We start from the raw sequence: 17276 nt of genomic DNA, 5'->3' as shown, positions 1-17276 counted from the left end.
TTGTTGAATGTCATGTTCACCTTCATATTGAAACTAAATAGAAGTATTGAATCTTTAATGTTGTTCTACTACAAGATATGCGAACAGCCTTTCTCTGCCGGGCTGTGTGATCTCAACAACGTTGATCTGCTCTGATTAGGCAACAAAACATCCCTAATAACCAACTGCCTGTGATCAATGTCATAATGATCTCTACAGGTTTGCCACAATTAGACTAATGTATTCTGTCCTCTTGTAACTGCTCTTCATTGATGGTCATACTTACAGCTCAATTAAGCTGGCAGGACAATCATGAGCTTCCCAAATTCAGCAGCCTCAATCCTGCAGCTTAAAAAATAATTGAAAATCAAGTTAGCATGTAGAATGTAAAAGAAGAAAAGTAATTAAAAAAAATCAAAGACTGCAAATTGTCCTGGCAGCCCAATATTGCTTCAACTTCACTGCCAGGTACAAAGTATCTGTATCCATGCATGAACCACTGCTCATTTTCTCATAAATTTTATTGTCTTCTTATCTATCTAATCATAACTAGAAAATTACTTGCAGTCTCTTCCTGTTCCCAAACCGTTACCCCTGGTGTCCCCCAAGTATCCCCCTCCTATTGGTAATCTATATGCTGCCCTTTGGCAACATCATCAGAAGGCACGACATTAGTTTTCACATATACACTGATGACACCCAGTCCTACCTCACCACCATCTCTCTCGATTCCTCCACTGTTGCTAAATTATCAGACTTAATGCTTATCAATATCCAATATTGGAGGAACAGAAATTTCCTCCAATTAAATATTAGGAAGACTGAAGCCATTGTTTTCGATCCCCGCTCGAAACTTAATTCCCCAACTACTGACTCCATTCTCTCCCTGGCAACAGTCTGACATTAAGCTACTCACAAACTTTGTGCTACATTTGATCCTGAGATGAGCTTCCAAATGCATATTTGTGCTATCTGTAAGACTGCCTATTTCCCATATTTCCACCTCTGTAACATTACTGGACTTTGCTCCTCTGTCAGCTCATCTGCAACGAATATCATCATCCATGCCTATGTTACCTCTGGGCTCGACTATTCCAACGCACTCCTGGCTGGTTTCCCACGTTCTACACTCCATAAACTTGAGATCATTCAAAACTTGCTGCCTGTGTCCTAACTCACATCAAGTTCAGTTGCCCTATCATCCCTGTGCTCACTGACCTACTTTGGCTCCTGGTCAAGTAATCTGTTTTCCTGTTCATTCCTGTTTTCAAATCCCTCTACATCCTTTCTCCTCCCTGATTCCCTAATCTTCTCCAACCTCTAATTCTGACTACTTTCTGCAATTGTAATCATAATTGCTCCAGCATTGGTATCTGTGCCTTTCAGTTGCCTAGGCCCAAGCTTTGGAATTCCCCTCCTACATGTCTCCGTATCTATATCTCATTTAAGACACTTCTTAAAACTTAACTATTTCACCAAGCTTTTGGACATATGTTCTAATATCTCTTAACATGGTTCAATATCATACTTTGTTTTATTATGCTCCTGTAAAGCACCATGGGACATGTTATTATGTAAAGTTGCTATATAAATATAAGTTGTTGTGTTTTATAAGACCATAAATTTGTCTATCAGGCAATATTGGAAAAAAAACAAAAGGAAGGGTTAATGGGATATATTAAAGCCATTATTTTACCACCTCCACCTGTGTTTTGATATTGTGCAATCAAAACGAAGCAAAGGTCATCTTCCAAGTCTCCACCTACATAAAGGAAAGAATTGGGAGCAGATTGGGATGCATCCTGATATGTAAATATACTAGCTCACCTGTTCTTTGGAGTTGAAAGTTCTGGTTGAAATACAAATGTAACTTTCCTTCCCTTCTGTAAACTATTACCTCCAGAGAAAATGACAATGGTTTTGCAACAACCTGTTACAAAATACATAGCTGACTGTTTTCCTTTACAGTGAGTGCCTGATCTCCACCTAACTGGGGGCCCTGATCAGTTCAAACATGGTTTTCCCTGTATGACTCCTGCTTCTGATTAGTGCATAATGGCCGGTGCTGGGTTGTGCACTTGGGGACATTGGCTGAGGTGAGGATCAGGTTCAGCTATAATAGCCCTACAGAAACTCATTGCCAGAGGTCGCACCAGAAAGAAAGACCCTTGGGCAAGGTCGCATCAGTTGACTGCCACAGCTGAAACCAAATTCCAAAACTCATCAGCAATTTCAAGAGAGTAGCAAAGAAACGTCAATGGAAAGGAAACTATTGCAAATTTCTTTCTGAAAGTTGCAGGATATTAATCTGACATACAGTGCTTTAGAAACACTGACATTAATTTCTTGTAGCTGCTTTAACAGCTGCTTGGCTGAAGAAAGGATTAATGATAAAATCTCTTCAGTTTTTTTTAATTAGCTCCTTGTGCTGTCAGAGGGGATGTTAACACTGCTTTTCAAAAGTAGTTTAAATGTATTGCTTGTATGAGAATTTTTAGAAATGCATCAGCTTTACTTGTGTTTGCAAACTTCAGGGAAGAGGAAGTTAGCAGCGCCCTAATGTGAGATGGCATTCTGTCAATGTGCTCTTTATGTTTGAGAGATATGTGTAGATTTGGTGTGCAGAGGTTTCTGGAGAATTCTCTGCAGCTGCTTTGTTTAGTGCAATATCTGTGGTGGATTGGAATCACTGACACATTTGTCTTTGTACTGTGGTATCTTTTAGAGTCGAATTCGAAGGATGTGGAATGACACAGTTCGAAAACAGTCCGAGTCTTCCTTTATCACTGGAGATATCAACAGCTCAGCATCACTTAACAGAGGTTAGTCAAACAAGCAAGCCTTTCAGTAATTTTTGCTGGTGTTCAAGTAATATGTAGCAATGTAGGGACGTCAGCACATCCTTTTAATGGGCATGGATACAATCTGAACAGTTGACTTTAAGTCCTGCGGTTAAGAAAATCATTAAACCATCATCGTTGTGATAAAATTCAACAGAATATCATTGCATGCAGATAATATGATTAAAAATCTTTATTTCAAGAACTGTAACGAAATTTAGTGATTAAAGGATTAGTTCAGAAATAAAAAAATGCAATACCTAGTTAGTTCATCAACCAGAGGTTATAATAATCCTCAATAAGCATACATATGCATATTGTTCTAAGTTTATTCAGGGCTTAAGTTTCCACTGGCTTGCCTCCATCTCTGCCTTTTATTTATGATGTGTTTACCTTCTGCAGAGCATCCAATCTAATCGCTTGTTCATGTGAATTAATGGAAATAAATTTAATGTTCAATGAACCACACTAGATGTTTAATCAGTATATCTAACATTTAGTAGCTTTTTTTAAAAAAACAAACTCTGCTTCTTCCTTATTTGTTAAATATAAGACAATCTCTGAATATAAATTTTAAAAAAGCTGTTGATTGATCCGAAAACCAGCAGGACACTGATCATTTAATAACTTGATGTGACATTGATGATTTTTTTAAATCCTTCAGTATATAACTTTTTTCTGTATACTTTATTTCATTTTCTCCTGTAATCATGATCACTTGTTTTATCAAAGACTGAAAAATCCATTATCACTGACCATTTTCCACACATTTCAACATAATATAGGCACAGTATGCATCTTGGTCCCCTTTTTTTGCTCAAAGTTTTGCTGAGTTTTTGACTCTGCAAGACCCTATCAATCAGTCTCAAGATTTGTTGTTTTTACATTTCGTTTTGATAGATGGAGGCCTTCTCAAATTACAATCCCTTGATCTATATGTCTCGATATGAATCAAATGTCTTGTTTCAAGATTTATCCATCTTGCCATAGATCTTTCCAGCTGACCAAAACACAGCTTTTGCGTCTGTTGACTCTTCTCATTCATTCAACTTTCAAAAGTGTACACGCTGTTTCAGAACAAACAACCAGGATTCATCAATACATTTAGTTCACTGGGAGAAGATTCTTTGAGGAAGGGTCATTTGCACCCATAGCTCCCTGTTGAAAACTAACCTCAGTTTCAACAAAAAAAAAGGCCAACCATTACTGAGAAGTTGATTAGAGCTACTGCTAGAAATGGTCCTCCAGAATAGCACTGATTGAGATGAATTTTAAGTCATCTGAGAAGATTAAGGGGAAGGGATTGAGATGTTCCAGACTATACACAACATCTTCCAGCATAATGTACAAAATGTTATGGTCAACTGGCTCTGTATAATCCCTTCAGTACACCTGGCACTGGAAAGAAAAGAGAAAAGTTGATACTGCACCAATACTGATTCAGTCTTCTGTTTCTCGAGCATTAGCTGATGCTCCAAAGTGAACCCCGATAGCCGTATTGATTATGAACAGACTGTGTACAGCTTTGTAGTGTATACCGTTCCCAAAATGTACCCAGTTGTGCTATTTGTAGTACCAAGCAAGAAACTCAATTGGCTGCATTTCTTATTGATGCCATTCTCAAAAACTTCTTGGGCAGAATCGTCGGCCTGTCGGGTGGCTTGTGGTCAGGAGTGGGCGCGGACAGGCGCAGAGCTGATCACTGCCCGCGATCAGCTGTGCACCGCCATTTTACATGGGCAGGCCAATTAAGGCCCACCCAGCTCAGCGCTACCTGTGCGGGTGGGGCGGGGAGGGAGAGTCGGGGCCTGCGCTCTTTTGCGCATGTGTGAAAGAGCGCAAAAATCTCCCTGAGGCACAGAGCTGCCTCAGGGAGATTAAGTTCAGTTTTAAAGGTTGGAAAAAAAAAGAATAAAATTCTTCGGACATGTCCCAACATGTGACAGTGTCACATGAGCTGGGACATGTTTATGAATTGTCAAAAAGTTATTCATTTATTTAATAAAACCTTCATGAAACCTCATCCCACCCATGGATGAGATTTCATGCAAAACGCGAAGGCCACTTGGGCTCTTTGCCTGCCCGCCAACCTTAAGGTTGGACGGGCAGCCCTGTCAATTGCCTAAATTGGTTAATTAATGGCCTTAACAGGCCTTTGACAATTTGGTTTGCACGCAGCCAACTCTGACGTGCGTGAGCCGAACAAAAGATCGGAATGACGCACAGTGATGTCAGGATGCACGCCCAATGTCACCGCGTGTCACTTTACGTGTCGGTATGCAGGGCCCGCCCCCACATGCCAAAGAGAAAATTCTGTCCCTTGAGATGGATTTAATCACATCAGCGTATATTAATGAAGCCCTGCTTCAAATAAGCAAGAGTCCAGAATTTGGCTATGACATAGATTAATTGCAGATCTTTCAGTAATGCTAAAGTCCTCTTTTCTGTTCTTCTCTATCCTCCTATAATGCAAGCATCAACAAAGTGTTAGGTTATCTTGTTTAATTTATTGAAAATAGAGAGAAGCAAGAAATAAATGACAATGTAGACTTTCATTCATTACATTGTGAGGGAAGGTCATAAATGATGACCAACTATATAATACCTAAGTTGTTTTTAAATCAGGCTTTAGACCCATGAGAACCTTCATTTAAACACGACGCCTTTTAATCCAACGTATTTGCCAATGTTTCTCGCAAAACTATTATCAATGCCCACCAAATCTGTTTGGACAGAATTTAGGTCAACTTGGCAGACTTGACAAATTACATTTGGTCTCCCAGTTATAAAAGACGCCTTTGTTGCTTGATCCAGCAGTGGTATTCCATGAACAGATGCACTATACATGTTATAAGTCTCCAAAAATGTGCATACTTGGATGTATGTTTAGGACTGACTCTAAATAGGAATTGTAATTAACAAAGTTAACTGTGTTAAATGATACTCATTATTGTTATTTTAGCTTAGGCCATGACACTAGTAGGAGCAATTCTACTGCAGGTCCACATGTTAGGAAAATAATTTTTGGGGAGAAGTTGAGGGAAGGAGTAATGCTGACGAATTTTGAGAAACACTAACAGAGCCGCTGATGGTTTTAAGGTAGTGATGCACACAACTTTTAGAGGAAAGGCTGAATTTGTTTTGTGCCAAACATAACAACATTTTGGTTTGGAAGAGCCAGCTAAGGAGGCTGTAAAGAGCCCCAGAAAAAAAATTCTTCCTTATCATACCCCCACTGTGACTCAATGTCACTGCTTCTCCTTGTAGTCAGTTGACTGAGTGAAAGCAAGTTATGGGGAAGGCTGCTCCCTAAGGTTGTCATGATGCACTGCTGCATTTTTCTTGCAATATACACAAAGTGTTCTCATTGAGGATTGTTTGACCAAAAAGATATCGAATTTGCCTATAGGTGGAGTGACCTTAGCTGAGAAAAACATTGGGATTTGGTCTCCCTATTTTGTTTTTAATTTGCAAAAGGACAAACTTTTCAACCCATTTTATATTTTAGGTATTTATGTTCATTCTGAAGGAAACATTCCTTATGCAGGTAAGTTAAGAAATGCATTAGGTGACTGGTTATAAACTTTAAAGCTATGCAGGGATAGTATAATTCTACAAAACTTGGTCAAGTCTCTTAAGTCTTTTTAAGTGATCTTATGTTACTGTCTTTCAAAATTATAATGCTGCTCACTTAAACCATGGCTCACATTTTTGGCAAACTTCATGTTTCAGTGCAGAATCCAAATGGTATGTTTTGGCATTCAGATCAGGTAGTCCCAAATTCACATGTGAACTTTAAATGTGATCTTTGAGTTTCATTTCTCTCAGTATTATGTTCTCAGAATTTAACAGTACATGTCCTACTCATTGAGGAAAGAAGTGTTGTTTGCTGATGCTTACTAAGCTTTAGTGTTTTCATAGGTAGAAGCGAGGATATTTTACTAATCCAGGTTGACAATTCATTCCACTTGACAAATCTGTTGCAAATCTATCACAAAATGCTGTCTAGCTAACCGTTAGAATGGATTGTATTGTGTTGTTTTTGACTTCTTGTGATCTAACAGGAAACTTGAAAAGCTTATTCTCTCCTGGCATCTAGATCACCTGCCAATATTGAAAGGTTTTCTGGTTTTAACTATGCAGCAACTTGATGGAGTAATTTATGTACTTTGAATGTTTTTTACCTAAATCTTGCAGCTTAAGCAGCCAAGCACTTGAATACTGAATATTGATTCACAAAGTTTTCCACCACTGCGCTCTTCACTGATTTGGAATTATTCATTTGTGTGTGGAGTTGAAGAAACAATGAATCATTTTAGTTTGGCTACCCTTCCTCATTCTTGGAATACAATTCAACTGCTACATACGAATTTCCCTTAACTAACCTGCTCCTCGATTCTCGTTGCGATCAGTTTCATTTGCTTTTTGCTGCTTAGAAGTATAGTTCCTTTTTTCATCAGCTGCTGCCACTACTTGTTTTCAAAGGAACTGAGGTACCATGATGTCAACAATATATTTGTTAGGGCTAGAGGAATAATGAAAATCGATTCAGCGGAATTCTTTCTGGATCAGTGTCCTGCTTGCATATACATTTGCACACTGGGGTAATTATTTTTAATGGATGCTGAACTACTTCCTCAAGAAATCTTTATGTGCATTAAGTAATCAATATTGAACCATACAAGAACCCATACAGCAATGAAGGAAACAAGGTAGCTGATCATATCTGAGATAACACTTATGTCGAGGAATGCAAGATTAAATTGCACTGTCCTCTCTTGCTACAGTCCTACATACAAACGAATTAGGAACATGAGTAGGCCACTCAGCCCCTCAAATCTGCTCCGCCATTCAATAAGATCATGGCTGATGTGAATGTAACATCAACCTCAGCTTTCTGCCTACCCCCGATAACCTTTCACCACCTTGTTAATTAAGAATCTATCTAATTCTATCTTAAAAGTATTCAAAGACTCTGCTTCCACTGCCTTTTGTGGAAGAGAGTTCCAAAGGCTCATTACCCTCTGAGAGAAAAAAATTCTCCTCACCTCTGTCTTAACTTTAGCTAGCTCTGCTTTCATGCCCTCATAATTGCCCTCATTTAAAGTTTAAAATACTAGCCTTGGACGCACTCGTTTCTCCCTCAAAAAGGATATAAAATTCAATCACATTATGATAGCTGCTACATGGGGGTGCCTTCGCTATGAGGTTATCAATTAATCCCATCTCGTTGCACAATACCAGGTCTAGTATAGCCTACTCTCTAGTTGACTTCAGAATGTGCTGTTCTAAGAAACGATCCTGAAAACATTCTATGAACTCCCCATCTACGTTACCTTTGCCCATCTGATTTTTCCAGCCTATGGTAAGAATTTTCTCAGGGGGAGAATTGGGCGGGAGCGGGCGTGGGTGGGCGTGCAGCTGATCGCCACCCTCGATTGTCTGGATGCAGCGGTTTTGGGTGGGTGGGCCGCCCAGCATGCGTGCACCTAGAAGCGCTGAGCGCTCCCTGTGCGGGTGGGGTGAGTAGGCTGAATGGAGCCTGCACTCTTTAGCGCACACGCGCAAAAGAGCGCAGAGATCTCCCTGAGGCACAGAGCTGCTTCAGGGAGATTAGTTTGATTTTGAAAAATTTTAATGATAAAAGAACTTTAAGACATGTCACATCAGGTGACAGTGTCACATGAGCTGGGACATGTCAATGAATTTTAATTTAAAACTTTATATAATTAATAAACCCTTCATGAAACCTCATCCTGGGACGGGCAGCTCAGTTAATGATCTTAATTGGAATCTAAATGGCCTTAATAGGCCTTTGACAGTTCGACGGATGCGCAGCCGACTCCGCTTTGCGTCAACTGAACTGAGGATCTGAATAACACGCAGTGATGTTGGGATGCATGCCTGATGTCACCACGCATCATTTTACACGTCGGCAAGCGGGGCCCGCCCCCGCTCGCCGAACAGAAGATTCTGGCCTGAATGTAGTTTAAAATCCTCCATGATTATTGTTGTACCTTTCTGACAAGCTCTTCTTTTGCACTCTGCCCTACTGTGTAGTTACAATTGGGGGGCCTGTACACCACTCCCACAAGTGACTTCTTGCCTTTAACATTCCTTATCGCAACCCAAACCACTTCTACATCCTGTTTTCCAGAACTTAGGTTATCCCTCTGTATTGTGCGAATACCATCATTAATTAACAGAACCACCCCTCCACCTTTTCCTAACTTCCTGTCCTTTCTAAATATCACATACCCTTCAATATTCAGATCCCAATCTCTGTCGTCCTGTAGCCATGTCTCTGTAATGGCCATCAGATCGTACTTATTTACTTCTATTTACACTATCAATTCATCTGTTTGAAAACTATGTGCATTTAGATACAGAGCCTTAAGTTTTATCCTTTCATTGTTTTTGTAACACCTAGCCTTATTTGCTGATTTACTCTTAGATTTGTACTCTCTGAGCCTTCCTGTCATGGCCTGTTTATCATTTCCCACATTTGTACCTTTTTCTCTTGTTTGTACTCTTTGGTTTACTACACCTTTCCAAATTTGAGAAAACAAATGGCAGGGCTACGGCAAAATGTTGAGGATATGGTACCACAGGAGTCATCCAGGGAGCCGATTATGGCTAGACAGTTTAAATGGACACCCATTGTCCTGTAACCTTTCTATGATTCAACAAAATATCACATTTCCTTATTTAATGGATTTGCATGCTATAGTTGGCATTTATTTTTCCCTCCACCCTATAATATTTTAATTATTAATACTTTTTGCAATGCTACTTTCTTATATCAACTACAATGCACTAGAGTGCTGCTTTGGGCTGCATTAGAGTGCTTCAGTTGGAGTTTGGTGAGGGAGGGACTTTTAAGGGTTAATTTCTGTCTAAAGTCTAACTAAAAGTTTCTGTTTGGGTTGGGAGAAGGTGAAGACTGATGCAAAATACCTATTTAATTCATCTGCAGAGGGTAGGCGGAATGTGATGCCAGGGAGGTCAACAGTGATGGAGGAAAGGAAATGGGTGACTGGGGGAGGGGAAAAGACAGGGGAGCATGTGAAAAAGGGAATCCACACCATGCTGTCCAAATTGAAAGTGAAGCGGCAGTCATGGCGGGCGAGATCAGTTGCTGCATGGGGGTATGATCATTGCGTGGACAGGGATGCAGGTCAGCTCAAATGGAGAAAGCAAACCCCAGCAGGCAGCATTGAAAATGCTCAGGGCATTGAGGTGAGCATGATGCGTGAAGGATCCGTGTGCATTGAAGAGTGCTTGTACAAGGCTCTGAAAGTCCCTGCCACACACACTTCACCCTCCAGAATCACTCATTGGCCAGCTGCTCCTTCTGCTGTGACAGAGGATGAGGTTGAGGGACTCACAGGCAAAGGGGACTCAGAGGAAGAGGACAGCCTCTGAGAATCCTGAGTGGATGACCTAGGGCTGCCCTGCTGCTGCCCCTCCTCCCTTCAGGTGCCCAAGGGCCCTGGCCTTTCTCCTCCAGGTGCTCTGTTTCCCTCTCGTGTTGCCTCTAACCTATGGTTCCTGCGATGGAGTGCAGGTCTGCTGGACTATGGTCTTCATGGTGCCCACCATCCTCTCCATGGAGACCTTCATACATGCACTTGTGGACACCACTGCCATCGCCTCCCAAGCCGGATTAGTAAGGTTGCTGCCCCTCCTGCGGCCAGAGTGGGGTAGAGGACATCATGGCGAGCCTCCACTATATCCAAAAGGCCCTCAAGGTTCGTCATTGAACCTGGGGACTGCAGTGGTTTTGCCTTTCAGGGCCATGTCTTCTTTACTGCAGTCATAAGCTGGAAGCACTGAGGTGTGCACATGGCTGGACTTTAAACATGGCACCCGGCATGATGAAGCGGCGAGGTGATGGATGAGAGCCAGGGATATGGTGTGTTTCCCAGGAATGCATAATTAATGTGGCGGGTTTAGGACGATACAGTGTGAAAAGCCACCATTATATTTTACCCGCCCGCTACCACACTGATAGTAAATCTGGGACGATTCCGCCCAAAGTGTTTGCGTATTAGAATGCAATATATTTGGTCCTTTCTAGGTTAATTATGCAGCATTTTACATATAGCTAATTATCCAGGACCTCCAATCAAAATAAGGTACAATGATCAACATGATGCATTTTCCTCTATCAGAAAGACTTTTGATCTCCACTTTGCTGATCCTCACCATGATTCAGGAAAAAGTATACGCTAAAAGCTGTTTTCAGTCTTTAAGATTGAAGCTGAATCCAGCAAGCATACATTAGTCACAGCAAAATTTCATAATGCTGGTCATGTAAACTGTTAATGCTTCTGTCTTGTGCTTTATGACTTGTTCTGAACCCTCTTTAGGTTTTAAATAAAAGCAAAATGCTGCGGATGCTAGAAATCTGAAACAAAAACAGAAAATGCTGGAAAAGCTCAGCAGGCCTTCTCTCTCTGTGGAGAGAAACAGAGTTACCATTTTGAGTCTGTATGACCCTTCTTTAGAGCTTTTGCTGAGGTCTTGCTGTTTTGCAGCCCCACCCTGCAGATCCACTATTCTCCATAAGCCATTGTATTGCACTTAATATTTAACGTGGCTGCATTGGAGCATATGTTCTTTACACTGCACCATAGGTGGTTTAGTAGGTTGGCTGACAAAAAATTGCCACAGGTTCTTCAGTGTTCTCTCTTGTGCTTGTCTTAGATCTAATAAAATTCCAGTTGCGGTGGACTCAAGTCAGAAAGCTGCCGCTATGGTTATGATAACTTGAATCTGCCGCTGTGGTTATGATAACATTCAATAGTTCATATTTGGGAAGCTAAGTATGCAGACTGCTAAAAAGCATTTAAAGTTAAACAAGCATTGTTTTGTAATGCATTCCAGATCTAGACAGTAGCCATTCAAATGTCATTCAGTTACTGTGTTACACTCCCATTAATACCCAAACCTATGCAGTATTCGGTTTGAAGTCAGTTGTGCTGCTTGTGCCACACACAGATTGTGTTATGGTTTTCATACTTGTCAGCTCCTGATTACATTCCTAATAATTATCATCTCCCCTAGCCCAATCTGCGTTCTCCAATCATTCCTGCTTCATTTGAATCTGAAATTGATACATCTGCCAAGTTTTCTCCTCCCAGCACCCCAGATCCCTGAGTAAAGGCTATTTTCTGAATGAATAAAGTTGCCCACCAATTGATAAAGCACAAGTAACTTCCCATCCTGTGTTTGCTTATTCCGTCTCTTCCACCTTCAAAAAATTGGAGGTCCCAACATCTCTGCCTACAATCTACAAGGCAATCAACAGCAATGAAGCTTTCATAGTGTTCAGCACTTTGATAGTGTTTGTTGGACTGAACTTACCTGGGAGGAAAATAGAGGACCAGGCCTGGTCCCAAACCATAGAAGGATGCCTCCTAAAAGATATTTGTAGTGTGAATATTACGGTATTTTCAAATATCAGGCATAAGAGACAGAAAGCAGAGAATAGCGGTGAACAGTTGCTTTTCAAACTGGAGGAAAGTATATATAGTGGTGCCACCAGGGTTAGTAATGGGACCATTGCTCTGAGTGACCAATTGGGCAAGACCTCTGTCATCTATGTTAAATTTCCCCTGAGAATGCAAAAGCAAGAAAGTCATGGGAAACCTTTCTCAAACACTGGTTAGACTCCAGCAGCAGTATTGTGTTCAATTCTGCACAGCACACTCTAGGAAGGATGTCAAGGCCTTAGAGAGGCTACAGAAGAGGCTTAATGGAATCGTATGAGGAACTTTAGCTGTGTGAAGAGACTGGAGAAACTGGAATTGATCTCCTTAGAGCAGAGAAATTTAAGAGGCGATTTAATAGAGGTGCTCAAAGTAATAAATAGTTTGATAGAGCTGATATGAAGAAACTGTTCTCATTGGCAGAAGAGTCGATAACTAGAGGCTATAGATTGAAGGTGATTATTAAAAGAACATGAGGAAACATATTTTTATACAGTTGTTGCGATCTGGAATGCTCTGCCTGAAAGGCTTATGGAAACCGATTCAATACTAACATTCAGAAGAGAATTGGATAAATACTTGAAGGTCAAAGTTCACAGGCTATGGGATAAGGCGAGGAGGATTAAGTCTAATTGCATAGCTCTATCAAAGGCAAAATAAGCCAAACAATCTCATTCTGGTCTATTTCATTCTGTGGTGCTAGGCTGCTGTAAATGTTAAGTTCACCCACAATAGAATTGAACCAGTTACACTTCGCCTTGTAATGCATTTCTCCTCTCTACTCTTCACACCTATGTGTGCAGTGAAGATGTTCACAGTTGGATGCTATTGGATCTTGGCAGACATGTGTGACATTGTTCTTGGATAAAAGTGACAGAAGAAATATTTAAGTGCTGGAGGAAATGATTGTTTTTGACACTGTCTAAAATTTTCTAATGAAGGAACCATGTGCATGAATGTCGGGTTAAGATTTAAATCTTTGAATCGTGAAAAAGAGTGGGTATGATGCAGAAAGAATTGAGGAAGAGTGTGAAATGTTGGATGGGATAAACATAATGAGAGAGGGAATATTAAGACACTTAACATCTTTGAAAGTGGATAAATTATCAGGCCCAGATGAATTGTATCCCAGGTTGCCAAGAGAAGCAAGGGAGGAAATAACAGAGGCTCTTCCCATTACTTTCCAGCTATCTCTGGCTACAGACATGGTGCTGGCTGACTGCTGATGTTGTATTGTTGTTTAAAAAGGGAAGAAGGGACAGCCCAAGTAATTACAGGCCTAATCAGATGAATCTCGGTAGTGGGAAAATTATTGGAAAAATTTCTGAGGGGCAGTATAAATCACGGGCAGAATTTTATGTCCCTTAGCTGGGCACATGCCTGACCCAATCAGGCGTAAACTTGCGTGACATGACGTTGGGCAAGCATCCTGATGTTGCGCACTCATGCGATATTTCACTTGGCAGGCATGTGCCTACGTCTGAAGTGCACCCACTGGTGATTAAGTGGGCAATTAAGCGCATTAACTGCGCAATTGTCTGTGACAGGCGAATCGGCCAGGCGGACTTTATATTTTTCATGAAACCTCATCCAAGGCCGGGATGAAACCTCCATTATGAAATAAAAATATATATCTGGGGACAGCATTTTTGAGCTATGCCTTCAGGTGCTTGCTTGCAATGCATGTACATTTCTTTGCAACTTTTAAGAACTTTATTTCATTATTTGCAGGTCTGCAGCTCCCTGAGGCAGCTTTCTGCCTTCAGGGAGCTCTTTCGCAGGGCTCACCCGTGCCCGCGGTGCCGTCATCACCTACCCTCTTCCTGCCCCCATCCTGGTAGCGCTGAGGTTTTCGGTGCATGCTTCACGCTGGTTGGCCATTAATTGGCCAGCCAGCGTGAAATCGCGGTTGGGGGTTTGTTTCCTGGCCACTCCCAGGCCCGCCAATTACGCAAGCCCAACGACTGAAAAATTGAGGCCCATTATTTAGAAAGGTTCAAATCAATTAACAATTGTCAAGTAGGGTGTTACGATCAGGTGAGGAAGAGTCGCTCCCCTCTTTTCCCACTCCCCGTTTGACCGTCACAATTTTTAAAAAAGATTTTAAAGGACATGCTTGCCAATTCAGTGAGTGTTTAACTGTTTACATGCTCTATCTATAAAAGACACACACACGCATGTTTCCTTGTGAGTTTTTAAAAAGGATTCATGTGCGCGTGCGTGCACGCACAGTTGTTACAAAGTGGGAGAGTAGATTCAGCAGTATTTGAAGCCCAATAAAAGTTAGTCACGCATAGATCTTGCAGGATGATGACTTGGCTGGTTTCAGACTGGGCTCGATGGACTCTCAGAATTCAGCATCAAGACGGTTTAAAGATGTTGCCAATGATTTATCTCTGTTCTTCTTGAGGTAGCAGCCTGCTGGGTTGGTTTTTAAAACACTGCCTGCAGTGTATGGATCGTCAAATAGCTGGCAGGGTTCTGACTTTCTGGATGGATAGAGAGAGAGCGAGTGCCCCACTCAGGATCTTACTTTCTCAGTGTCTCTTCTGCTTCTGTTTTGTGGTTCTGAGGAAGGCTGTTTCTTAAACGCAAAAGAGGGTTAGTTGGCCCATTACATGATCCCCTCTCACCACCTGATGAGTGACCCAAACATGATTGCAGTAAGTTGATTCCAAGCCCATGGTGTAGACATAATTAGATTATGGCTGGACGAGTTCTTCTCTTAGCTGGAGTCCATTGTCTGAAGTGATTATGTCTGATGGCCTGTTCCCCATCTGGTTGAATACCCAGTGCTGTTTGGGTGTTTTGTGAATGGAACAGAGATGTAGCTCATTCACATCCCTCTAAGATGTTTAACTTTGGGTGCTTTTAGAAAGGCTGACTCAATTTTAATGGCTTTGGAATGTGTAAGGTACAGTCATGCAAATATTCAGCCATCTTAGAAACTGCAGTTTCAAGACACTGGAAGGCTTTTTGAGTCTTATAAAACTCAACCAGTGATTTCAGCCCAATAATTAAGTAAAATTATTTTCAATATAAAGCATGGCTTTATAACAGGGGATTTGTTAAGGGAAGATTGTGTCTGACTAACTTGACTGGAGTTTTGAGGATGTAACAAGGAGAGTCACGAGGGTAGTAAATTTGACGTAATCTACATGGATTTTAGCAAGGCTTTTGCCAAAGCTCCACATAGAAAACTGGTCCAAAAATTAAATGTCATGGGATCCAAGGACAAATGGTAAGTTGGATTCAAAATTGGCTCAGTGGCAGGAAGAGAAGGATAATGGCTGACAGGCGCTTATCTGACCAGAAAGCTGTTTCCAGTGGGGTTCCACAGGGCTCAATTCTAGTTCCTTTTTATCATGATTTTTATCAATGATTTAGACTTAAATTTAGGGTCATCATTAAGAAGTTTGCAGCTGATACAAAAATTAGCCATGTGATTGAAGTGAAGAAGAAAGCTGTAGACGGCTGGAAGATATATGGTATGTTTTCTTGAAATAGGGGAAGCTGAGGCATGGTTTTATTGGGGTGTGCAAAATGAAATGAAGCCGAGATAAGAATGGTTTGGAAGGACCTATTTTTCCTATCAGAGAGTTCAGTCACTAGGGACCATAGATTTAAAATAATCAGCAGAAAAGTAAGAAAGGAGTTGAGAAGTTTTTTCAACCAGATTGAGGCGGGGGGCCTGAAATTCATGGCCTAAAAAGATGATACATGCAGAAACCATCAACAAATTTCCAAAAAATTTGGAAATGCTCTTGATACGTCATAAGCTACAACATTACCGAGAGCTCGAAAGTGTGATTATACTGGATAGTTCTTTTGCAGTTGGCACAGATACAATGGGCCCAATGAATTAATCCTTTCTATGCTATAAGTTTTATATGTTTCAACGTTATTTGAAATTTTGCAGTCAAGCACTGTCATACCATTGATACTGGATTATCTCAAACCTTTTATTTTTTACTGTGCACAACTGCACAAGCAGCTTTGCCCTTTGAAGGGGCAGATGTTCTCATAGGGATGAATCTGCTGCTGACTGCCTGAAGTGTAATTGGCCTTGAGTAGAAGGTAAAAAATAGAGCAGCAGAGAAGAGAGAGGGCTTCCAGGTTCTTGGATGTGGCACTGGAAGCTTTGGTGATGGAGGCCAACAGCAGGATGGAGATCATGTTTCCATAGTTGGGAGGACGGGGTGTGCCAGGAGACCCTCAAAGGATATCCTCCAAAGGAAAGAAGGAGGCTTCCCAGTAGAGTCTGGCAGCAATGCTACAAGAAATTCAATGACCTCCCACAGGTGGAGGTCAGTGCATACATTCTCAAAGGGCATCTCAGACCTGCCATACTACCAGCCTCTCCTTTCAATACATTACACCCGTATCACTCACCTATCAGCAGCCCTGAGCAGTCAGTATGCAGGCCTTACATTGGCATGTCCTACCTTACCCTCACATGTTTTCCAATGATGCTAGTTAAACACACCCACCTCTCACTGCCTACACAAACCTCCAGCTGATCAGCAACGCAGACACTTTGACCAAACACAGTGCAACACAATCCCTAGCATAAAAGCAAAATACTGTGAATGCTGGAAATTGGAAATAAAAACAGAAAATGCTGGAAAAACTCAGCATGTCTGGCAGCATCTGTGGAGAGATAAGATGAGTTAACATTATGAGCCTGTTTGACTCCTTAGATCTCTGAAGAAGAATCATATGGTCTTGAAATGTTAGCATACTCTCTGGCATTCTGCCATGTCTCTTGAAGGTCAAGATGGCACGCAATCAAATAGAGCAGAGCAGAACACACATGGATAGCATGTTCCCATCTCCTAACCCCTACTATGGAGATGGTGCTCCCTATGAGGAGGCTGACTGCAGCAGACCCCATTGTGTCCAGTGTTGCTGAGGACATACAGAATGATGATATATTCCTGCCTTATACTGCTTCTCAACTGCC

At 41.3% G+C, this 17276-nt stretch overlaps 1 protein-coding gene across 2 annotated transcripts in view; it reads left to right on the top strand.

Moving 5' to 3' along the window:
• The window catches only part of adgrl3.1 (adhesion G protein-coupled receptor L3.1), a 928790-nt gene that overhangs the window by 870185 nt on the left and 41329 nt on the right, over positions 1-17276 (top strand). For both annotated transcript variants that reach the window (XM_041185670.1, XM_041185669.1), the window contains one exon: positions 2705-2801. In XM_041185670.1, the coding sequence (XP_041041604.1) occupies positions 2705-2801 (97 nt within the window). The remainder of the gene's footprint in view (positions 1-2704; positions 2802-17276) is intronic.

The sequence above is a fragment of the Carcharodon carcharias genome, chromosome 4 (assembly GCF_017639515.1).
Source record: "Carcharodon carcharias isolate sCarCar2 chromosome 4, sCarCar2.pri, whole genome shotgun sequence".
Classification (NCBI taxonomy): domain Eukaryota; kingdom Metazoa; phylum Chordata; class Chondrichthyes; order Lamniformes; family Lamnidae; genus Carcharodon; species Carcharodon carcharias.
Note: the sequence above shows the minus strand (reverse complement) of the source record. Positions and strands in the feature narration are given on the sequence as shown.